This window comes from Nyctereutes procyonoides, unplaced genomic scaffold (assembly GCF_905146905.1).
Source record: "Nyctereutes procyonoides isolate TBG_1078 unplaced genomic scaffold, NYPRO_anot_genome, whole genome shotgun sequence".
Classification (NCBI taxonomy): domain Eukaryota; kingdom Metazoa; phylum Chordata; class Mammalia; order Carnivora; family Canidae; genus Nyctereutes; species Nyctereutes procyonoides.
The window spans coordinates 12063115-12085938 of NW_026575042.1; the positions used below are offsets into that span (position 1 = coordinate 12063115).

Consider the following 22824-nt stretch of genomic DNA (forward strand, 5'->3'; position numbering starts at 1 on the left):
TTTTATCCTCCAGTTTTACAGGGTTTTTTGATTTTTTTTCTTTTTTGATGTCTTTTATGACACTGTTATTTTAGAGGAATACAGTGCCCTTCCTCCTTTTTAAGTAGAACCTTAGTTTTTGTATCTGTCAGAGGCTTGAAGTTTGTTTTCAAAAGTGATAACCAGGGTATTTTTTTAGAGGAATGTTTGACTTTGGAATTTTTTCTTCATGTGGGCTTTTGAGCCGTATAAAACCCTGGCAATTCATCAAAATAGGTAGAAATGGGTATATAGTTGAAATTAGTGTTTTTACTTTATTGCTTAAGATTCACATGGATCTAAGAAACTGAATTGAAAAGTCACTGCTTGGGACTTTGGGCAAGCCACTTGACCTTTTTGTAGGAAGGAAATACTATCAGTTTTGTCTTAATGTGGCTCTAAAGATAGCACAGCAAAATTTGCTTATATTCAAAATTACCCTCTTTTTTTTTTCTTTTTTGAAAATTTTTTATTGGAGTTCGATTTGCCAACATATAACACCCAGTGCTCATCCTGTCAAGTGCCCCCCTCAGTACCCCAAAATTACCCTTTAAACCTTAGATTCCTCACACTCAATTGAGAGTGCGGCACATGGGGATCTGATAATACACTGAGGGAACAGGAGAAATCCATCTGCCACCTCAACCTCCTCCCCTGGTCCTAAACTTGTGAATATAGTGACTGGATGCAGTGGTCTGCACTATTTAGATTATTTCTTCCCTTTTTATATACTCAGAAATTAAATAGGACTCCAGTCCTATTTAATACATGTATAGTAAGGTTGTAGGGAAGTCTATATATAGTAAAGTTGTAGGGAAGAATAATAAAATAATACAACTGGCTATATTACAGATTGTGTTTTTGTAACATGAATTTAAGGAGCACGGTGGTTCTTATCTTCTTCTCCTTCTTCTAATTTTTTAAGATTTTATTTATTCATGAGAGACACAGAGAAGCAGAGAGACACAGGCAGTGGGAGAAGCAGGCTCCTCTCAGAGAGCTTGATGCAGGATTCGATTCCCAGACCCCGGGATCATGCCCTGAACCGAAGGCAGACACTCAACCACTGAGCCACCCAGGCATCCCAAGGAGCACAGTTCTAATTAGCAGACTAACTGTTTGTGTTGTAACAATCACATAACAAGGTAGGAGCTAGTTGTATATGAAGCAAGGGCAGTTGAGCGTCACTGCTATTCTGTTATTCTTGTCTGTCCTAACTAATCTGAAAAACCGCAAGAAGGATTATGCTAGTGATAGTGCTAGGAAAAGGAGACAAGTAGGATGTGTTCAGTTGTAGGATTTCCACAGTAATGTTGAATTTTTATGATATACTCTTATAGCTAAAAACGTGCTTTATTAGTGATACTCCTAACAAAAATCATTCTTACTGCAACCTTAATTCCCTTGTTCCCAAACTCCCATTTTCCCATAGAAATAATTGTTTTTATATGTCATTTTTGATAATGCAGTTTCTTTAAATTCTTTCATGCTATTGACAGAGCAGACTATTATTTGTTAAAAACCTAACACAGTATCTGACATAAATTTTTTTGTAAGTTGCTTTAAATATTGTACATTCGTGAGCATGGGCACTGAGTCAAGTACGGGGCTTTCATATTGAGGTATTATTTAAGATAGGCCTCAAAGATTAGACCTTTTTGTTCACATTTTAGGAAAAAGCCTTGTTTCAGGTTTCTAAGCAAGAGGGCTTGGTGCAGTTTCTTTCGCCTTTTTTCCTTTATTCACTTATGTTTTTAGAAATTGGGCCTGAAGGGATGTCTGGGTGGCTCAGTGGTTGAGCGTCTTCCTTTGGCTCAGGGAGTGATCTCAGGGTCCAGGGATCAAGTCCTACATCAGGCTCCCTGTGAGGAGCCTGCTTCTCCCTCTGCCTGTGTCTTTGCCTCTCTCTCTTGTGTGTTTCCATGAATAAATAAATAAAATCTTGGGCAGCCCAGGTGGCTCAGTGGTTTAGCGCCACCTTCAGTCCAGGGCGTGATTCTGGAGACCCAGGATTCAGTCCCATGTCGGTCTCCCTGCTTGGAGGGCTTCTCTCTCTGCCTGTGTCTATGCCTCTCTGTGTCACTCATGAATAAATAAATAAAATCTTAAAAAATAAATAAAATCTTAAAAAAAAAAGAAAGCAAGAAATTGGACCTGAAGCATCCCAGTAACACCAGGCCTGATTGGATGGTTTTGAAGGCAGAAACATGGATTTTTATGGGGACTTTGAGAGGAGAAAGTTGACTCCATAGCACCTTCCTTTCCCTACCCTTTCTCTTCCTCAAAACTCCAAGTGAAATATACAATTATTTTTTCTACCTTTCTACTTTTAACTTAATATGGCTGTTCCTTGTCTGACTCCTGCCTCCTATCTGCACCCCCACATTGAATCTCTGTGCTTTTCTATTATTTTTCTACTTTTGTTGGTATTCATCTGTCATTGTTGTTGCCAAGGGAATTCTGACATTAGTGGTATGAGCTAGCTGTCCAGTACGATTCCTTACAGTTCTGTTTTGCACATCGTGTACCTAGTCTTAAAGAAAGCTTCCCAGAGTATATATTTCAACCTGAATCCTTGGTAGAACATAGTACTTACAAGATGGTCAGGTGTTCGGTAAACACTTTTCTTACTGAGACTAAAAGCAGATGGAAACTAAAAAGATTTCTTTAAATAGGCAGAAAAAAGTTCAGGCTACAAAAGGGCAGGACTTGGGTGACTGGCAAAGTTATCTAGAACTGAGGTAAGGCTTTTTCAGAATTATCTCAGAAATTGCATTCAAAACCCCTAGATGTGAATGCCTTACTGTAAGCCTTGCTATAGTAGTCCCCTATTTTAGTTTCATTGTATTCCAAGACTGTGTCTTAAGCAGATTGCTATAGAGTGAAATCTGAATTCCCGTGTCCATTCCTTAGACTTGTACAAATCAGTGAAGCCTTATTCTTAGTTAGGTGATTTGTATGAGAAGAGGGGCTGAGGGGATCCCTGGGTGGCTCAGAGGTTTAGCGGTGTCCTTGCCCTGGGGCATGATCCTGAAGTCCCGGGATCGAGTCCCACATTGGGCTCCCGGCATGGAGCCTGCTTCTCCCTCTGCCTGTGTCTTTGCCTCTCCCTTTCTCTCTCTCTGTGTCTATCATGAATAAATAAATAAATCTTAAAAAAATAAATAAATAAAAGTTAAACCTGCCTTAATCCTGCTGTGCAGAGATAATCACAACTAATTTTCTCTGAACATTTTATCTTAATTCTATATACTGGTTCATACACAATTTTTAAAAATAGTATATGCTACATGCTATCCTGATGCTGCCTTTTCCGTTAAATAGCACGTTCTTGATTTTTTCCCCCATTTCAATAAATTGAGCTTTATGTAATCAGATTTAGTGATTATTAGTTTACTGTCTTATGAAAGTATCTGTGTTTGTTAGAATATATAAAGGTGATGGTTGCTAAACATAAAGGCTAAATACTGGAAACAAATTTAAGACGCAAGTTTTCTCTTACATGGCTCTCAGAGTCAGCAGATGTCTAGGACCCAGGCTTTGTCTTGTTAATAACTGTCAAAGGGTGGGTGAAGCTCTTAACAGAAGTTTTCAAGTTGGATAAATGCAGATAAAATAATGGGATTAGAAGAAATATTTTGCAACCCTCAGTATGATTGATTCAGCAAAGGATCATCAGTAGCCAAACCATTAGTGAAAAGTTTTTATAGAACATGGTATGAACTTAAAAATCAAAATATCATTCCTCTATTAATGTAAAAGTAAGGAGAAATACTTTTACAGCTGAGAATCTAGCTAATACTTAAAACAGACCAAGGGGGATCCCTGGGTGGCTCAGCGGTTTAGCACCTGCCTTCGGCCCAGGGCGTGATCCTGGAGTCCTGGGATCGAGTCCCACATCAGGCTCCCTGTATGGAGCCTGCTTCTCCCTCTGCCTGTGTGTCTGTCTGCCTGCCTGCCTGCCTGCCTGTCTGTCTCTCTCTGTCTCTCATGAATAAATAAATAAAATCTTAAAAAAAAAAAAAAAACCAAGGCACAACAACCAAATCAGTGCATAATCTGTGGTTAGATTCCAGGATTTGAAAAAGTATAGGTCAGTCAGCCTCTGACTCTTGGTTTAAGCTCAGGTCATGATGTCAGGGTCAGGAGATCAAGCCCCATGTTAGGCTCCGTGCTCAGCAGGGAATTGGCTTGGGATTCTCTCTCCCCCTTTGCCCCTCCCACCGTGTGTACTCTCTTCCCCTCCTCTCTCTCAAATAAATTTTAAAAAAATGAAAAGGGTATAAAGGCATTGTGGAACCAGTTGAGTAAATTTGAATATGGACTATGTATTAGACTGTGGTGTTAATCACTATTAACATGGTGTGGTAATTGTATTGGGATTAGGTAGGGGGAATATCTTTGTCCTTTAGGAGTATATACAGAATATACTGTACTTGTCCCTTTAAATGACATTAGTGCCGTACTAATGTTCCACCATTAAACGTAATGCTGGCTATTGATTTGAAGGATGTCTGAGAATTTTTTTGTTTATGTTAAGGGATGAATGTTAATTAACTTCATTAAGTGGTCTTTTGATTTTCCTAAGAGTTCTTCCTTCACTTCAAAAAATTAACAGATTTCCTAATATTTATTTTTTAAAGATTTTATGTATTTATTTTAGAATGTGTGTGTATGTGCTTACAGGAGAACTGGCAGAGGAGGAGGGAGAGGTAGAGATAATATGAAGCAGACTCCAGTGAGCCAAATAGGGGCTAGATCTCATGACCCTGAAATCATGAGATCAGTTGCTAGCCAACTGAGCCACCCAGGTGCCCCAGATTTCCTAATATTTAATTGTATCTTTAAAAAACTGAGATTTTTTTTAAACTTTTTTTTTTAATTATTTATGATAGTCACAGAGAGAGAGAGAGAGAGAGAGAGAGAGAGAGAGAGAGGCAGAGACACAGGCAGAGAGAGAAGCAGGCTGCATGCACCGGGAGCCCGATGTGGGATTCGATCCCGGGTCTCCAGGATCGCGCCCCGGGCCAAAGACAGGCGCTAAACCGCTGCGCCACCCAGGGATCCCTAAAAAACTGAGATTTATCTATAGGGTTTTGTTGTTTTTTTGTTTTGTTTAAGATTTTATTCAGGGTCGCCTGGGTAGCTCAGTGGTTGAGCATCTGCCTTCAGCTCAGGATGTGATCGAGATCCAGTCCTACATCGGATCCGGCTCCTGCATGGAGCCTGCTTCTCCCTTTGCTCTGTGTCTCTCGTGAATAAATAAATAAAATCTTTTTTTTTTAATTTCCTTTTTTTTTTTTTTTTTTATTCGAGAGAGAGAGAGAGAGGCAGAGACACAGGCAGAGGGAGAAGCAGGCTCCATGCAGGGAGCCGGACGTGGGATTCTATCCCGGGTCTCCAGGATCAGGCCCTGGGTTGAAGGCAGCGCTAAACTGCTGAGCCACCCAGGCTGCCCGTCATTTGTATTTTCTTGCTATTTGCTTTTCTTTGTTTTATATCTTTTTATTATGGGTTGCTCCACTACAGTGGTTTGAAAGATGTATAATATGTTTTTAGCTCTACAGGTGAATTACATGTTTAAGTATTCCTAAACTATATTTCCTCTACCTGTTGACTCCCACTATGAAATACCAGGAAGCGGACTTTTTCTAACCAGCTCAACCCCTTCTTGTTGGTTTTAATGTTACTGTGATATATTCATTAAGTGAATAAAGCAGAGTACAGTAGTGTACATAAATGCTACCTATTTTTTTTTTTAAACCAAGGAACTGCTTATTTAGAATTGAGATATGGGATGCCTGGGTGGCTCAGCAGTTGAGCGTCTGCCTTTGGCTCAGGTCATGATCCCGGGATTGAGTCCCATATCAGGCTCCCTACAAGAAGCCTGCTTCTCCCTCTGCCTATGTCTGCCTCTCTCTGTGTGTCTCTTATGAATGAATAAATAAAATCTTTAAAAAATAAAAAATGAATTTAAAAAATTGATATAATTGACGTATAACACCTTCTAGTTTCAGGTATACAGCATAATGATTTGGTATACGTGTTTATATTGCAAAGTGATGACTGCAAAGTCTTGTTAATATCCATCATTACACAGAGTTAAAATTTTTTTTCTTGTGATAACTTGAATTAAATTTTTTTCCTTGTAATAAGTTTTAAGATCGGGACATCTGAGTGGCTCAGTGGTTGGGTGTCTGCCTTTAGCTCAGGGTGTGATTCCGGGATCCTGGGATCAAGTCCTACATCAGGCTCCCCACAGGGAGCCTGCTTCTCCCTCTGCCTGTGTCTCTGCCTCTTTCTGTGTGTCTCTCATGAATAAATAAATAAAATCTTAAAAAAAAAAACAACTTTTAAGATCTACTCTCAGCGAACTTATGCTATCTTTTTTAAACAAGAAAAATAAGACTATGTCAATATTTGCCTGTTTGGGGATGCCTGGGTGGCTCAGTGGTTGAGCACCTGCCTTTGGCTCAGGGTAAGATCTCAGGGTTCTGGGATTGAGTCTCACATCGGGCTCCCTGGAGGAGCCTGCTCCTCCCTCTGTGTCTCTGCCTCTCTCTGTGTGTCTCGAATGCATGAATGAATGAATGAATGAATCATAAAGCTTTTTATTTTTTTATTTTTTTTAAATTTTTTATTTATTTATGATAGTCACAGAGAGAGAGAGAGAGGCAGAGACACAGGCAGAAGGAGAAGCAGGCTCCATGCACCGGGAGCCCGACGTGGGATTCGATCCCGGGTCTCCAGGATCGCGCCCTGGGCCAAAGGCAGGCGCCAAACCGCTGCGCCACCCAGGGATCCCCATAAAGCTTTTTAAAAAATATTTGCCTGTGTGTATGAAAAGACACTGGAAGCATACATATGAAATTAATGAAAGTGATTACCTGTTGACAGAAGTGGGAATAAGACTACTTATTTACTTTTTTCCACTGTTGAATTTTTGAATCATGAAAATGTTGCCATTCAAAAGAAAAAGAACATTTTTAGAAGGTTCCTGAAAATAATTTTAAAAATTACCAATACATACTCTTTCTCAATAGCTGTTAACATTTATTTTTCATTTTGTAACCATGGTTACCATAGTTATTTAGGTTTAATTCTGTGTTGTAATAGATTTAGTATGCTCAATGCCACTCTTTTCCTACTAGCCTTTTCTCATTAGTCCTTTGAGTAATATCTCAGGCTTATATTTCAACTAGATTTTTGGGGATAAAATCTGATTATTACATTTCCTTTGCTATATATGGAATTCTTTGTTCACAGCATGTTAGTCCCTTTATGATGGTAGATAGCTGCTGTCTCCAGTTTCTCATGTAGAGTGTCAGAAATCTGCTTAATTTCTTTTTCCCTGTAGGTGACATGATTTTATTGCTTGGATGCGAGAAGGATTCTTTTCCTTTATACCTTTGAAAATAGCTCTTATTAAGCTATGTCATGATGTTATGCCACTTGTTATACTTTTCCTGTTATATAATGAATACTTTTTATCTGTGTAGGTATTTCTTCATTTATATTTTGTTCATCTTTGTCTTTATCTGAGTATTTATTGCATACGTATTCTGTACCAGACATGATAAAAGTCAGTGGGGATAAGGTGGTGAGTAAAACAGACATGGTCCCTATCCCTCTGCCCTCACACTCATCAGTTAGGCCTAGGATGGATATAAGTGCGTTTTGTTCATACCACTGGTGGCTCATCACATTGGTTAAGAATTTGTATCTGTCTTTCCCAGCTAAGCTGTCAGCTCCCCAAAACAAGCACTGTCTTACATACAGTTGCGCAACCTGACTTATGAGGAGGATCTCAGTTAAATGGGCAAGTGCCCTGATTTTGTAGAAACGGTGCACCCATTCCTTAATTTTATCTTAGATTTTGCTCTCTGCCTACTGACTATGATGTGTTCATACCTTTGTTCTTATCCTCATTCCTTACTTGTAATGGTATATGTGATGTTCTTTACCCTGTGTAGAATGCCATTTCCTAAATTTTTTGTCTCAACCAGTGCTTGCTTTTCCAACTACTGTATCTTTTTTGTCCATGATAAATGTCTCCTTTTCCACTACTGTACCTGTAATTCCAGTGCAGCTGTTTCTGAGAACAAGAAATAATAATAAAGATGATGTTCAATTTTATCCAGATTCTGAGTACTTGCTGATTTTATTCCTGCCACCTAGTGGCCAGATCAGGATTACAACATGATGTAAGTAGGTCTTGGCTTTTACTGTCTGTAGCCAGTATTTAAAAATGTGTTGATATTACCTGAGTAAACTCAGTATTGTTCTCCTGTCTTGGCTATTTTTAAGGATCTGCATGTTGGAATGTTAGGACTAAAGTCAGAAGCCATTCCTGCTCATCATTTTTGTTAATCATATATTTTTTGCCCTAAATGCTTACACAAAAGTTTCAGATTTTAGTTTTACATTTATAGAGCAGTGTATTTATTGGCATAGTGGTAGTTCGTTGGAAGAAATCGTAGTATATATAAAAGATAATATTATTGGCAATAATGACTAATAAAGATTACTAAATCTCACTAAAGTAAAGTAGTGTTAACAGTATTCCTGAGATCTTATTCATTCGAAAGCAGCACCAGTTTCCAAAGAGGCTTTGGCAGAGCATGTTAACTTATTACAGAAGACAGTAAACCATAGGCATTTTTACTATTGGGAAATGGGGTCATTTTTTTCATTAGTTTGGGAGCCAGAGAATCTTCTCTTCAACACATTTATTCTGTCTTTTCCTTAAGTAGCTGTAGTTTACATTTTTCTTTTCAGTATGTTTTATAATCACAGTTAATGCCACTTTCACTTGAAAATAAGCAAACTACTGAGCTACACTGACTTATTTTTTCTTTAAAGACTGTATACATCAGAATATTTTCTATTTTGATTTTCAAAAAAGTATGTTTTCTATAAGAGTGCAATTCAATTGAAAAACATTTGTTGAAAACCTGCCTATCTTGCTAATGACTTGGTTCAAGTTAATATTTGCTGGTGTGTATTCTATAGTGTTCAGTTTAAGCTTTTTTTTTATTCAGTTTGGAGGGAGTTAATACTAGTATGCCTCTTTGTAGGTAGAAATCATCTAATCATCTTCTTGTGTTTTCCTTTTTTCTGATAGAACACTTTAGCTTTGCCTTTTGTTTCTAGACTCTTCAAATTGAACATATGCTGGCATTTTAAATTAAGACAGTCTCAACCAATATCTGAATGTCCATAGCCTTTCTCATGTCTTACAAGCCCGATTCGGTTCATCTGTTCTTTCTATGGATTTTTAGGTTATTTTTCTGTTTTTGGCAGTGTTTTTAACCTTGCACCAAGGTATTGAAGCCAAAACATTTGGTTTTCCGTTTTTTTCTTTACTCTTAACAACATAATGCCCTAAAGCACACAACACCTCTGTTCTAAACCCTGCTCCATGGGATTGAGAAGTCCATAGATTTTTTTTTTTTTCTTCACCAAGTTAGAGAATAAGATACTGGAGGTGAGTGTTTTTTTTAAAAAAACATCATTGTTGTGTAGTATCCCTCTCTGATTATTAGACCTGGAAATATAATCACATTTAACTGTTTTCACATGTGTTATACCACTAAGCAGGTTCATAATTCCTAATCATCTACAAAGAAGAAACTATAAACATTTGAAACTTTTACTGGCTTTCTTTTAGAGGCATTAAATGTTTTGAAAAAAAAAAAAAGAAACTTGATATTGAAGTTACTATGGTCGTAAAAAGGCTAAATTTTTTATTGTTTTGATTATATCTTTTATCCTGAAAAGTAACCGTTTTACAGGGGCCCTAAATATCTAAATATGTTCTAGTCTGCAAAATTAGATGACTTTGAATTTGACACCGACCTAGCCAGCCATTTCCCAGGGACTTAGGAAGGTTGATGAAAGTACTTTTCCAAATAAATACAGTGGTTATATTACTGATATTACATGCATTTTTTAAAGTTCTCATTTCCTGGGGTGCCTGGATTGCTCTTTTGGTTGGATGTCCGACTCTTCATTTCAGTTCAAGTCATGATCTCATGGGTTGCCTGCACTGGGCTCTACTCTCTGCTTGAGATTCACTCCCTCTCCTTCTGTTGCACCCTGCGCCCCCCCCTCCCTCGCATGTGTGTACCCCACCCAGTAAAATAAATAAAATTTTTGAAATTTGAATTTCATATCTTTCTTCATTCCTTTAGATATAAAGATCAGCTAAAACATTTTGAAATTGCTTTAAAATTTGGCTCCATTGAAGCTATAGACAATGTTGACCCAGGAGAGTCTTATACCATTATTCTACTTTTTATCCCTTAAGGATGTCTGTTATGTAGTAGCTTTGTAGCCTTGTTTTGCATTCAGGAACTGACTCACATGACCAAGAATAAATTCAATTCTTAGCAATAGAGAGTAAGTCAAGTCAATTTGTGTCTGTGCTGAAAGTGACTTAAATTTGGTACACAGTTAATTTTAATTTATAAGTTCCTTTGAGTAAGTAAAAATGTTCATTCATAATGGAAAAGATTCTGTAGAATAAAGGGAAAGAGGACTCAGGGAAGTGATTGTAAATCAAAATATTATTTTTTACTTTATTGAGAGCCTTTCATGAGGTCTGCAGAGTCAAAACTACTTTTGTGATATACAATTTGCTTGTTGCACTCCTATTCACAAGTCAAGTTTTCCAGAGAATACACAATATGTAATGATGTTGCCACTCTGAAAGTTCTGGAATGTGTGCTTTTTATATTCTTGTGTTTTTAAAAATTTTTGAGTTTTAATTTATAACATAGTACATAGCAATAGATTTAACCTACATTGTAAAAGCTCAGTAATTTTTAAGAGTTGGAAGGAGTCTTGAGACCAAAAAGTTGGTGAGGCACTTTTTTTTAGCGTAGTTCGATCACATGTGTAGGCTTACTCCTTATCATCTTCTGTGTATTGTATGTTTTTGTCTGTTTTATGTGGTTTTGGCATTTTTAGGAACCATAACCTATTCTCTATGCTCTCTCAGGGAATAGAATGTGTTTTAGTTGGAGGTGACAATTCAGGAGGTTGGCTCTAAATAGTTCTTGCATAGAGGTAGAAAACAGAAAGCTAGATATAGAAGACCAGACTTTCTTCTAATAGTACAGGCCAGAATGACTGTCTTATGGTCTGATGTGCTCTTATCACTGGAGGGGCTTAATAATAGATTGGACAACTATTATTGAGAACATTCTAAAGCAGATTAATAGTATTCAGGTAGGGGACTGTACTAAAAGGGATATAATAATGCAAAGCCCCTTTATAAGACACTTAAAGTCCTACAGTTTTGGAGCTGAAACCACTTAGGCTGCCTCTGAATTCTAACACTAACAAATAGAGTGGTATTCTTGTCGGTTGGTATTAGTTAAATTTTTTCCTGTTAAGTCTTTTGAAAAATTGAAATAAATTTTAAAAAATTGAAATAAATTACAAAAATGGACCTTTCAATTTGTTAATTCTACTTATTTTATTTCTCCCATGTAAAATGTGGCATATTTAATCATCTTGTTTACCTTTTTTTTCTAATGTGTTTTATTTCAGTTGGTCGCATTATGTTTCAGCTCTTCTCAGACATATGTCCAAAAACATGCAAAAACTTCCTTTGCCTATGCTCAGGTAAATGAACTATTAAATTATTTCCAATGAGAAGTCATGGCTTATGGTTTTATCTTGCTTAACAGAATAGTTATTTTCAGTAAAAAGTGATTGACTGTAAAATGAGTTTAGCCTGTGAAAAAATACTATTTTCATTGATAGGAAATGAGGGAAGCATTTCTTAAAAGGTTAGGGAGAACAAAAGAAATGGTCTCAAAAGCAAATAAGAAAGTACTACTGTGTGTAATAAAGTCATCTCTAAACATTGTAGTTCATAAATTCTAAATTTCAGTGTTTTGAACAAATTTAGTTTTCTAGATTCACAAGAAATTTAGGATTAGAAGATAGGTAAAATATGATGCAGTTGTTCTTTGTTATCTGTAATGGGATTTGTATTTTTTAAAAGTAGAAAAAAATAGGAAGAACATCTGTGATGTTATTTTAAAATAACAAGTTTTTTTTTAATTCATGCTTTGATTCACTTACATACATATATGATCTTTGCACCACCAACTCCTTGATTGCCCTCTTTTACCGGAGTGATAACCATTTCTGGTCCTTTTTTCTCCTGTGGCATGTAGAGTCCGTGCCACACAATTTAACATTTATATGTTGCTTGATATGTTTTTTAGTTTCTGTGTATGTTACCTCGTTGCCCTATGTTTTGTATCTTGTACAGTGCTAGAAAACAGGGATTTCACAAAGGACTAATTGGATGTTTTTTTCCACAGAAAGATGTTTGTAGCTAAATTTCATTTCTTTTTTTTCTTTTTTTTTTTCCAGGAGAGAAAGGCCTTGGGAAAACAACTGGGAAGAAGTTATGTTACAAAGGTTCTACATTCCATCGTGTGGTTAAAAACTTTATGATTCAGGGTGGGGACTTCAGCGAAGGTAGAGCTAAAAGTTATGCTTTGAGTAACTCCATCCATCAGTTTCTTAAGTATATCATTCTATTAATTATGAGTATTGTGTCACATATTGTGTAAATATTAAGTGGTCAATGGATAGATGTTGGATGAATGAATGTTGTGAAAGAATGTGTGAAAAGCAAAATACTAAGCCGTTTTACTTTGATTTTTGGACCTTTTGTTTTTATGTACTTTTAATAATACTAGAAATACTTGGTCAGTTCTCTTAAAATGAATGCCAGATACTTTTGGATTATTTTTATTCTTCCTGAATTTTGTTAGTGTGATTACTTTTTGAAATCAATGTGTTATAGAGATAATTCTTAGTAGTATATATTATAATAGGATTGGACTTTTTTTGAACTTCTATTTTCAAGGTAAAGTTATTGAGCATTTGTAGAATTTTTATTATTGCAATACAAGGTGTTAGCTTCTTTAGCAAATTGAAAGCATAAAAAATTATAAGTATTAATATATTTTTAATTTTCATCCTAATTAATGTAGCTCATTATTTGCAGGTAATGGAAAAGGCGGAGAATCAATTTATGGTGGATATTTTAAAGGTAAGGCTTAATATTTTATGGTCTTTTGTTTCAGTTCTGATATTAAAGCAAATTTGATCATGTACTTTTAATGAGGAGAGGTTTACTTATAGTTCACTTTTTGCATGAAACTAATGGTGCATGAAAATACTTTATTTGCATGAACTTGGGGATAAATTATATTATAATATGTAACTTAATTGACAAGATTAATTAAGGCTAACTTTATGGTTAAACATGACTTTCAGCATGGAGGTTAGGCAACTATATACATGAAAACTCCTATCTTCCTGCCTAAAACTGTCAACATATTCTTTTGTTTATAGAGAATGTGGTCTTTTGCAAAATGAAAAGGTAAGAGAACGAAGCTCAGTAACACAAACTCCAATTCTGTTCCCTTGCACCCTTCCTAATAAATTTATGGACAGCCTGGGTTAGGTTGTGGCTGGATTTCTCATAATTGCTTGAAGACTTGGAAAATTCTGTATATTATTTCATACATGCATCTGTATCTTTTTTCTTTTCCCAATGGGTTATTAGTTCTACATCAGGGAAAAAAAATCTAGTTGTGTTTTTTTCCCCCTAAACCAAGCAATTGCTTTGAATAAAAGTTGGTATTTCCTACTTTCTCAAAGGTTTGTATGTTTTCTTTTATATACTAGAACTATATGATTGTGTTTTATTCCAACAGTAGTAGTATTTGCATAAGTCTAACTATTGCACTTGCCCCAAAAAGCCTTAGAAAAGTCAGTTGCAGAGATTTTAATGGGATCCAATCTTACTAGATTTTAATGCCATGATAGCTTCAGTGTTATAATAGTCTTTTATATTTCTTTTGGGGGAAAATGGATTACTACTCTTTTTCAGAAGCCTGTTCCCAAGGTAATCATTTTTTAAAGTTTTCTATGTTTCTGTTTGTTCTAAAGAAAGATTTGTTTGTATGAATGTTATAAGGAAATTTAAATTAGTTTTGAAGGTATTTCTGCTGGAATTAAAATCATCTCTGAGTGATCTTTATAACAGTTTTTCCTTTGAACCAGTAGGAAGCAATTCATTAGCTGGTTCTATCAGCTTGTAGCAATTTGAAACTAATGTAGGCCACTTTAATGTGGTTCACTGTGGCAGATACTTGTGTATCTTAGAATTCTATTTTGCCCTTTATGTTTTTGTTTTTATAGGACTTTCTTCATTAGAAAATTTTTGATCCTATTCATTAGGAGTCTATATACTTGATTTAATTTAGGTACATCCTTACAACTTAATTTATGTAACTTTTTGTGTTTTGCTTTCATAATTTAGCTTCAATATAGTTAAATAATAAGTTTATCATATAGAAATTAAGCAGAGAAGATTATTAAACTTCTTCCATTTATAGTACGTTAAGCAGGATAATTGGAGAGTTGAAGGAAATGAACTTTACTATAGAGATTTTTAAAGATTTTTTTACTGGTTTTCCCTGAAAGTTTATAGTTTACATATCATTTAGCCAAAGTATGTTACTACTAAAAGTGACTGTTCTAAGGCTGTTTGTATAAAGCATTAAATACATGTTCTTTCCTCAAGGCTTTAAGTAGTATTTTTGATCTTTTTACACTTTTGTTACTTGATTAGTTAAAATTTTTTTTTCTAAATATTCAGACAAGTATCTGTACTGACCAGAAGAGGAATTTCATCCTTTACTTTCTATTTATTACTGTGACATTACACTTTAAAAGTGGCTTATAATTGGAGACTGACGAATTTGTGTTTTCTTCAAACAGATGAAAACTTTATTCTCAAACATGACAGAGCGTTCCTTTTGTCAATGGCAAATCGAGGGAAACATACCAATGGTTCCCAGTTTTTCATGTGAGTAGGCATAATTCAGAGATGAGCTTTTCTTAAACAGAGAAGCGCTGTTCATGAGAAAGATGGTATAGTTAAACCAAGTTTAAATGTGAGAATACTGTCAAATTGGATTTTGTTATTAATCTCTAATGTTTCAGAAACTTGGTAAGCTCTAACAACTGCCTCAGCATTCAGCATGTATCTTCTATTTGAAGATGGTACTTAAAAGATGTAACTTGAAGATGTACATTATTTTAAAAATATGTTGTCATCTTAGAAAAAGAATTTGGCTTTGACTTAACAAAATTTTGGAGCTCAGTTTACCAAAACTAGATTGGAACATAAACTATTGATCAGCATTTAAAAATGGACTAGGACTGGATGTGCCCTTGGCCTGGAGAAACCATTGTTTGGTTGCTTTTTCTCTTACTGTTGCTCTTCAATCTTATTTGAGAGAGATACCATTGTTTTCTGATACTGTACAGAGATGAGTGATATTGCTGTTGCATCAGCATTGTAAAAAAAACCTTAATCTTTGAGACTTCTATGCATAACTGAATTAACCCAATATTGCTGTCATTTCCACCAAAATTTATGAGATTAGTACTCAGGAAGCTTCAGAATGCTAAATTTGGTATTTTTTTTTAAACAAAACAAAAACCAAACACCTTTTCATGTATGTACATGCACAACCACAACCTTATTTCTCATCTGAAAGACTTTTGGCATACTTTTAGTTACATTCTTATCTAAAACAACTCTAAAACCTATTTTTATTATAATCCCAGGATATAAAATAGGAAATATAATTGGCTAGCGTGAAGTTTAATCCTTTTGATTGGAGGTAAATCTCTATAGTTGTGCTGTATATGTTGGAGAAATATTTTACTCATAGTTTGCCAGAAAAAGTTTTTGTCATCTTTCTGAATGGACAAGTATGAATGGCGCTTCCCTGTCTTTAAAGGAGTAAATTATTCATGTAAAGTAAATCTCACAATTTAAATTTGTCTGCAGAATAGATTTCCAACATGATCTTATAAAGTTCAGATAAGGGGCATTCTATTCCTAAGAATGTCCTAAAAATGGAAAGCTGATGGAAGATGACAGTGCTTGGAGCTGTGCAGAAATAAAGGAAGACCGAAAACATTTGTTCCTCGATCATATTTTGATCCCATAGAGCAGTAGTTATTAATACTTCTCTACTAGAATATTTTTTTTTCCTTTACCTTCTTAAGGGCCAAAAAAATTAGTGGGAAATATTTTGAAAAACATCTTTTGTAGTAATTTAATATAAAATTATATACTCTTTGATAGAGGTTTCCCATTTCCATTTTTAAGCTTATCTGAACTGTGAACATATAAACTAATGAAATTCATTGGTCAAGAAGCTACCATCTGAGGGCTCTAAAGTTTCTTTTAGATTTCCTTTTTTATATTAGTACATTAAATTTTATCAGGCAGCAGCCGCTTCTTCCCATTGTTACATACCAATTAGCTTGTTTAATTAAATGTTACAAGTAAAAACTGGTGCAGGTACATACATTAATTAATATCTAGTATATGAGGTTCTCCCTTCAAAAAATTTTGTTTCTGTATTATTTAGTACTTGATTGTCTTTTGTAGGAATGCTTAGTAGCAAACAAAATTAAGGCCATTGCTTTTTCTACATAGTTAATTTTATATTGCACTGTTATTTTTGACAAGGAATGCCGAATGAAAATTTTAACACTGTGAATTCAGATTAAAATTTTTAAGCTTCTTTTTATAATTAACTGTAGATGGCACTAAAATCACTGTGAACTTGTGTTGAGAGAAAATGTTCTACTTTTAGTTTGAAATTTACTTCTGGAAATGAGTTTGCAGTTAAAAGCAATCTTGGAAGTAATTTAATGTTTTTTGTACATAAAAAAAATCCTCATTATTATTTTTTTTAAAGAAATTTTTGTGGCATGTGCTTTTTTATGCTGGCTGAAAGTACCAGTTCCCTACGAAATAAAACTTAAAATCCACCTTTCTAAACAAAACACTTCCTTGCTTTTATAGAAAGGGAAAATGGAGATGATGGCCCATAAAAAGAAGTCTTTGAAAATCTCTGTCTTGCAAGCCCAGGTCCTTTTGGAGTTGGAAGTAGTGAAAAAGTAAAATGTACTATCTTCAGGTTGTATCTATGATCACAGATAAACACTCTAAAAGCCGGGGCCGCAAGAGTTGATGGTGGCAGAGCCATCTGTTGGCTTCCCAAGGGTGGCTGCAGTGCTTTTTCCCTCTCACTATAGCTCTTCCTTGAGCACCTCAAACAGCTCTTCTGCATTTCAAACAGGAAAGGGTAGTGTGCCAAGAACTGCCTTTATAGTTCCAGTTTTATAGGCTTAATAAGGACTTGTAATACTTCCTTGCAAAATTGTATTTGTAGTTTATATTCTAAATCTACTACTTTGTAATTCCTAAGGAGTGAATTTGGTGTTATTAGTGTATTTGCAAAATATTTCTCAAAGATTCTTGTGCTTTGTGCAGTAACTATTGTCTTCATTACTGATGCATTTAAAACCTCCCCTTCATAAGGCATACATCATTTCTGTTAAACATAATTATGCGTATATTGCTTTCTTTGGAAAAATTATGTATATGATAATCAGATTTTCTTCTATAAAGCTATTTGTGATTTTTGCAGTAACTGCTTATATCTACTACTGTATTAGTCATAATGATTTTGGTTTGGGGGTCCTACCGAAGTAGAAGAAAACTGATTCTTCTGAAATAGTACTGCTCAAAAAACATGGAAGAAGTGATAGATGGTACTGTCCCCATGAATCACTGAGGAAATAATGGTTCATGTTAAGGTATTTTTGAAGGAATTCAAAGACCTGGAACCGAAGGAGTAACTAGGTTAACTCAGTATTTAGTCATTTTGTTCTTTTTATTATTTATTTGTTGAAGCCAAACACTAGGACTAGGAAGAATCCATAATAAAAGCTATAGAATTATAAAGTCTTAGTGGAAAAGGATTTCAATCATCTAGTCCAGCCTTTTCCTTGCAGAAGTAATGCTAAGGTAAAAAGACAGGGAAACATTTTTCTTTTCCTTTGGCTGTTAGTAATAGTCTTAATTCTGCTCTAATTTTCATTTTTTTTTTGTGCATTCATCAAAAAGATAAAAAAGGTATTGCATTAAGTAGTCATTAAAAAGATTAATTAGGTGGTTTATAGCTTTGTATTAAATAACTATGCTCCTGGGTTATTTTAGAGCCACTATTCTAGCTATTAGGAGACCTTGGTTCTTGCTTTATTGGCTGATCATCTTGAGTTAGTTTTGTCTTTCCTTTTCGGCTTGTGAAGTGTCTACCCCATTCTCAAAGATAAACATTTTAGCATGAAAACGTGGACATAAAAGGAAGAAAGTGTTTTGTAGGTTGATCCTAAGTTTCTGGATATGTGGAATGATTTGTGTGCAAACATCTTCTTGTCTAAAAGAAAATAGTTGTAACTGCCTAATTTCCATCAGTCTGAAAGATACAACAAAGAAGCTTCAGGCTCATTTGCCTAAATTAGGCAGCAGTCTTTGTCAGCTGGACATAGAAACATTGGCATGGTGATTACACTTGTCTCCCTTCCCTTAGTCTGTGCGACCTTCTGTACAACCATGAAATAGAAAGACCTGCAGAGCTTTGGGGAACAGTCTCTGTCGTTGGCCACCATCAGTGGTCATAATTAAAAAATTTAAGAAGGCAAGATAATGTGGAAAAGTCCAAATTTTAAACAAAAGTGTTATCAGGTAAAAATAGACCTATGGGACTAAAATAGATGTTCCGATATATGTTCTAACCAGAATTGCAAATGGCTGCTCACCTGAGTGGGAGAGAAGTGCTGATTGTTTCAGAGCAGAGCAAGGGGAGTTGAACAGTGGTTTGGTTTTAAGGGATTTTTAGAGCTAGGTTAGGATTTGGGGTAGCAAAAGTAAATTTGGGCAGAAATTCTTTTTCTCTGCACATATTCATGAGTCTGTATGAAAAGAAATACTAGTAAGTGTTCATAACCTGGAAAATTCCTAGTTTTTCTTTCTTTTTTGGGGGTAGTATCTATATGTGTAAATTGCAAGATTTTTCAAATCAGTGAAAAATGTTGATGAAACTTAACTATAAACCAGGTTCTGAATATCAAGTGTCCTCTGTAACATCCAGTCTTACTTAGTGTTTATGTGACCTATGTATTAACAACCTGGAAGGAATTATGTATCTAGTAGTGTTTGATGTGTATTATGTTAACATTAGTGCTGAATTTTTTAAAGCTCTCTATTTGGTTATTTTTGGAACACAGGAGAGCTCTGTAACATGGCTTGGTTAGTTTCCATGGCCCTTACACAAGCTGTGTTACTCTGTATAATTTGGTCCTCTTCCATGATGGTGTGGTAGTTTCAGGAGTTGAAAGAAAAAAATTGCTTGCTGTTCAAGGCTAGTTTAGACAAATAGGTTATCTTTATAAGTTCATACTACTTTACACCTGGAATCACTTTTTTTTTTACAACATTCATTGAAAACACATTATTTGAAACATGTTCTTTTTGACAGTAATTCATGTAGCAGTGCCTTTATAAGGAATTAAAGCTTGTTTTTAAATATGTCAAGATTTAATATGTCCAAAACCTTTTTAAACAATTTTGTATGTATACAAAATATATATAATATAATATATAATAGGGATTTTGGTCTGAGTATAATAGATGTGTTTAAAGTTTAAAAAGTTTGTTAGACTGTATTTTTTGAAAAAACTTTTTTGTACAATGGGGAAAATTAGGAAAAACAATTATCACAGCCAAAATTTGATAGCATACTTTTATACTTTCATCTCTCTTGCCTTCTTATCCTTTGAGAAGATCCTTAAAATCCTTGTTAAGCTGCTTTATTGTTTTACTATTATTTGGAAGACTTTAACAACTCAGAGGTTGTTAAGGCAGTGAACAGAAACTACAGTCCAAACTCTACACATTTATTCTTGATAGTGGTCTGTTGTGTGTGCTGAAAAAAGATTTCAAATGTAGAAATATGAAAGATTTTTAACTATTTTAAGTGAATTACTAAAAGAAGAAGAAAAGTTCCCTGAAATTTTGTTTTGAATTCTCTTAATTCTTTTCATTGAAATTTTTGCTTTCTACTGGTAGTAACTGCTCCTAGGCATTCAGATTTTTTATATTCATTTATGTACTCAGGATATATTATTCTCTTTTTGAGAAAGATGTTGGTTGACTTAGCTAGTTTGTAGGATTTGCAAAGCGAAATATAACGTTTGGTTACTCACACTCTAGTGTTAAAATATTAAGGCTCTGAGCAGATGCCCACTTTCAGCACAGTGTTTTTCTTAGGCATAGTTCATCCTACATGCATATCCTATGTGAAAGAAAATTTAGAGCCCTCCATTTTAAAAAAGCTTTCTTGCTTTGCATAAAACTTGCAAATATTTAATTTCAAAGTTATATTGATATTAAAACATAGATTCAGTCTTGTCTTAAAAGTGTATTACAATTTATTTCTTGCCATTTTTGTGTAAAATTTACAGAAAGAGTGTTACACCGTGCGCTCCAAAGGTAATGTCTCATTACTCTAAGGCTCTCTTTTTCTTTCTTTGCCTTTATCTCTTTAATCCTATTGTTATGTGCATTGAACCATTTTAAGAAAAACTTTCTGCTTGATTTATGGCAGCAATACATGTAAAACAAGTGTGTTTTATTGTTCGTGGTTAATCCTGGGAAGTATATTTTAATTTCAGTGACTTGTTTCCACCACATTTCCACACCTCTTGGTCCTTGGGGAGGGTGGGGAAGAGGGTGTATTGTATATAATGGTTTAGATTTCATTTCAGTACAGAACTGTTAATTTCTATATAAGGCCAAAAGCTTCTTTGATAATGGACAATAATGTAGATTGTTTTTTTGGAGTAATAGTGAAACTTCTCAATTTCTAGGATTTACAAAGTTTAAATGAATCCTTATACATATATTTTTAAAGTACGTTCAAGAGGTGGAGAAAACTGGAAAATTAGTGTCTAAGTGACAGGAAAAAAACGGAAATGTGAAAATATTGAAAGCTTTTATAATTATAAGTATTCTTTGTGGTTTTTCTCCTTTAGGTATGTTTTCATGAGCATGTGTAAACTTACATATTTATGATAGTCTCTGGCCTTCAGGTCTGAATTTATTGAACATATATCATCAACTGCATGGGTCTTTAACAACTGTATAGTTTTGAAAGATTAGTACAATTAAGAGCTGGTGGGATGAGATCTCTTTGTCCGGTTGAGTAGGATTGAATAGCTTGGACCGAGTATATAATTTCTCCCTGCCCATTTGGCAGTGTCCTCTGTTTATCCATGTCTGGTGTTAGCCTAGTGCCAGTATGCCTGCTTTACACTGTTATTTCTACTCCTGGAATGTAGGCTGAGAACCCCAAGGGGCTTCTTTGTTAAGATACTTTCAGTATTAACATGTAGTCTAATGCAATTTAAGTATAAATTTGTATTTCTGCATCCTGAATTGCGGGTGCAAGTGATGGGCTTAATTATTCACACCAGTTTAGGCATAGCAGGCCAGCTGAAGTTTGTTCCTGAAATAATGTTCTTGTCTTCATTTTCTTCACGATTGCAGTCAAGGACCAAGTTTTTTTGTCTTCAGTTTTCATTTGAATTTAAAACAAAATTGGAATCTGTCATAGGGTAGCAATTCCATCCTCAAATTGAGTCTCAAATAGTTTATTGCTACCTCACTGTAGTTAGCTAGAGTGTTTTCATCTCACCATTTGTTCCAAAGGTTTGCTGTAAAGTGGTTTTTACAGGACTCCTATTAGCCAGTGTGGCAAATTGAATTGGGTTCTCTGTGTTTTAGAAAAATCTGTAGGCTTTTCCCCAAAAGATCTGAGAGTTGTGAGAGAAAAGATCAAGGAATATACCTAATCAATAAACCACTCCTTGTTTTCACTGCTACATATTTGAAATTGATCCCTTAAAGTTGTAGAACATTTTTACCTTTACAGATTTTACCTCTTACATCTTTCATGCAGTGGAATCACTGTCTAGCATATGTACTAATTTCTTCCTATCATAAGCGTGCTTTGGTAAAGTTTTACTTATATGGGAAGCACATTTCCATCTTCAAAAGTTCTTATCCAAAGTAGTTTCTGGATGCTGGTTTAATTATTTAAACATTAGTTCCTCACCTGCTTGCTAGATTTTCTTCTTTTTCTTTCTTTCTTTCCTTTTTTTTTTTTTTAAACTTACTATTATAATAGCTTGAGTTTTGACTTCTTCAGTCTTCTAACAGGAATTTGAGACTTTGTGGTTTTAAAACTCAAGATTGCTTTTAAAATTCTGGAACTTCTTAAATTGACAATTTTTCAAATTCTGTAGTACTTTTACAGAACTGAATATTCTTAATGTAAGTATAAATGCCACCATTCCTTGTAGAATAATGATTTTTAACGTTGTCAAGGTGAAAATTGTGTTTGGTTGACTTACATGTTTTAGAATTGCCTTAAAATGAATATAAAAATTGATATGGGAGCTTCTAGTACAATTGACTGCTTTACATGGCCTGATATCCAGTGTCCTTCTCAAAATCTTCTATTTCTCATTCCTATAAACTAAAATATTTGCAGTATATACTTCTGAGTCTAGTTACCTGCTTTTGAATTTTTTCACTGCAAATCACATAGTATGAAGATTTGTGAAAATGCTATGGGAAATAACAGCTGGGTTAAAAATCTCTTAACCAGATGTACCCCATAAGCTTCCCAAGAGGGACTATCTGCGTTTGTGACGACTGTAGAAGAAGCAGGTTGGGCATTTTCTGGGCCATAGAAATTTAAAGTGTTTATAATGTTATCCATCATTACTTATTGTCAGAAGTATTGATAAAGGAAAGGTTTGCTCCCTATT

At 34.8% G+C, this 22824-nt stretch overlaps 1 protein-coding gene across 6 annotated transcripts in view; it reads left to right on the plus strand.

Annotated features, from left to right (window-relative positions):
• NKTR (natural killer cell triggering receptor) overlaps positions 1–22824 on the plus strand; it is a 53178-nt gene that overhangs the window by 8894 nt on the left and 21460 nt on the right. For 3 of the 6 annotated variants that reach the window (XM_055321478.1, XM_055321479.1, XM_055321480.1), the window contains exons 3-6: positions 11575–11649; positions 12412–12519; positions 13055–13099; positions 14839–14926. In XM_055321478.1, coding sequence (XP_055177453.1) covers positions 11575–11649; positions 12412–12519; positions 13055–13099; positions 14839–14926 — 316 coding nt within the window. Of the gene's footprint in view, positions 1–11574; positions 11650–12411; positions 12520–13054; positions 14927–22824 lie in introns of those variants that run through there. The other 3 variants (XM_055321475.1, XM_055321474.1, XM_055321476.1) reach the window with 3 other exon arrangements.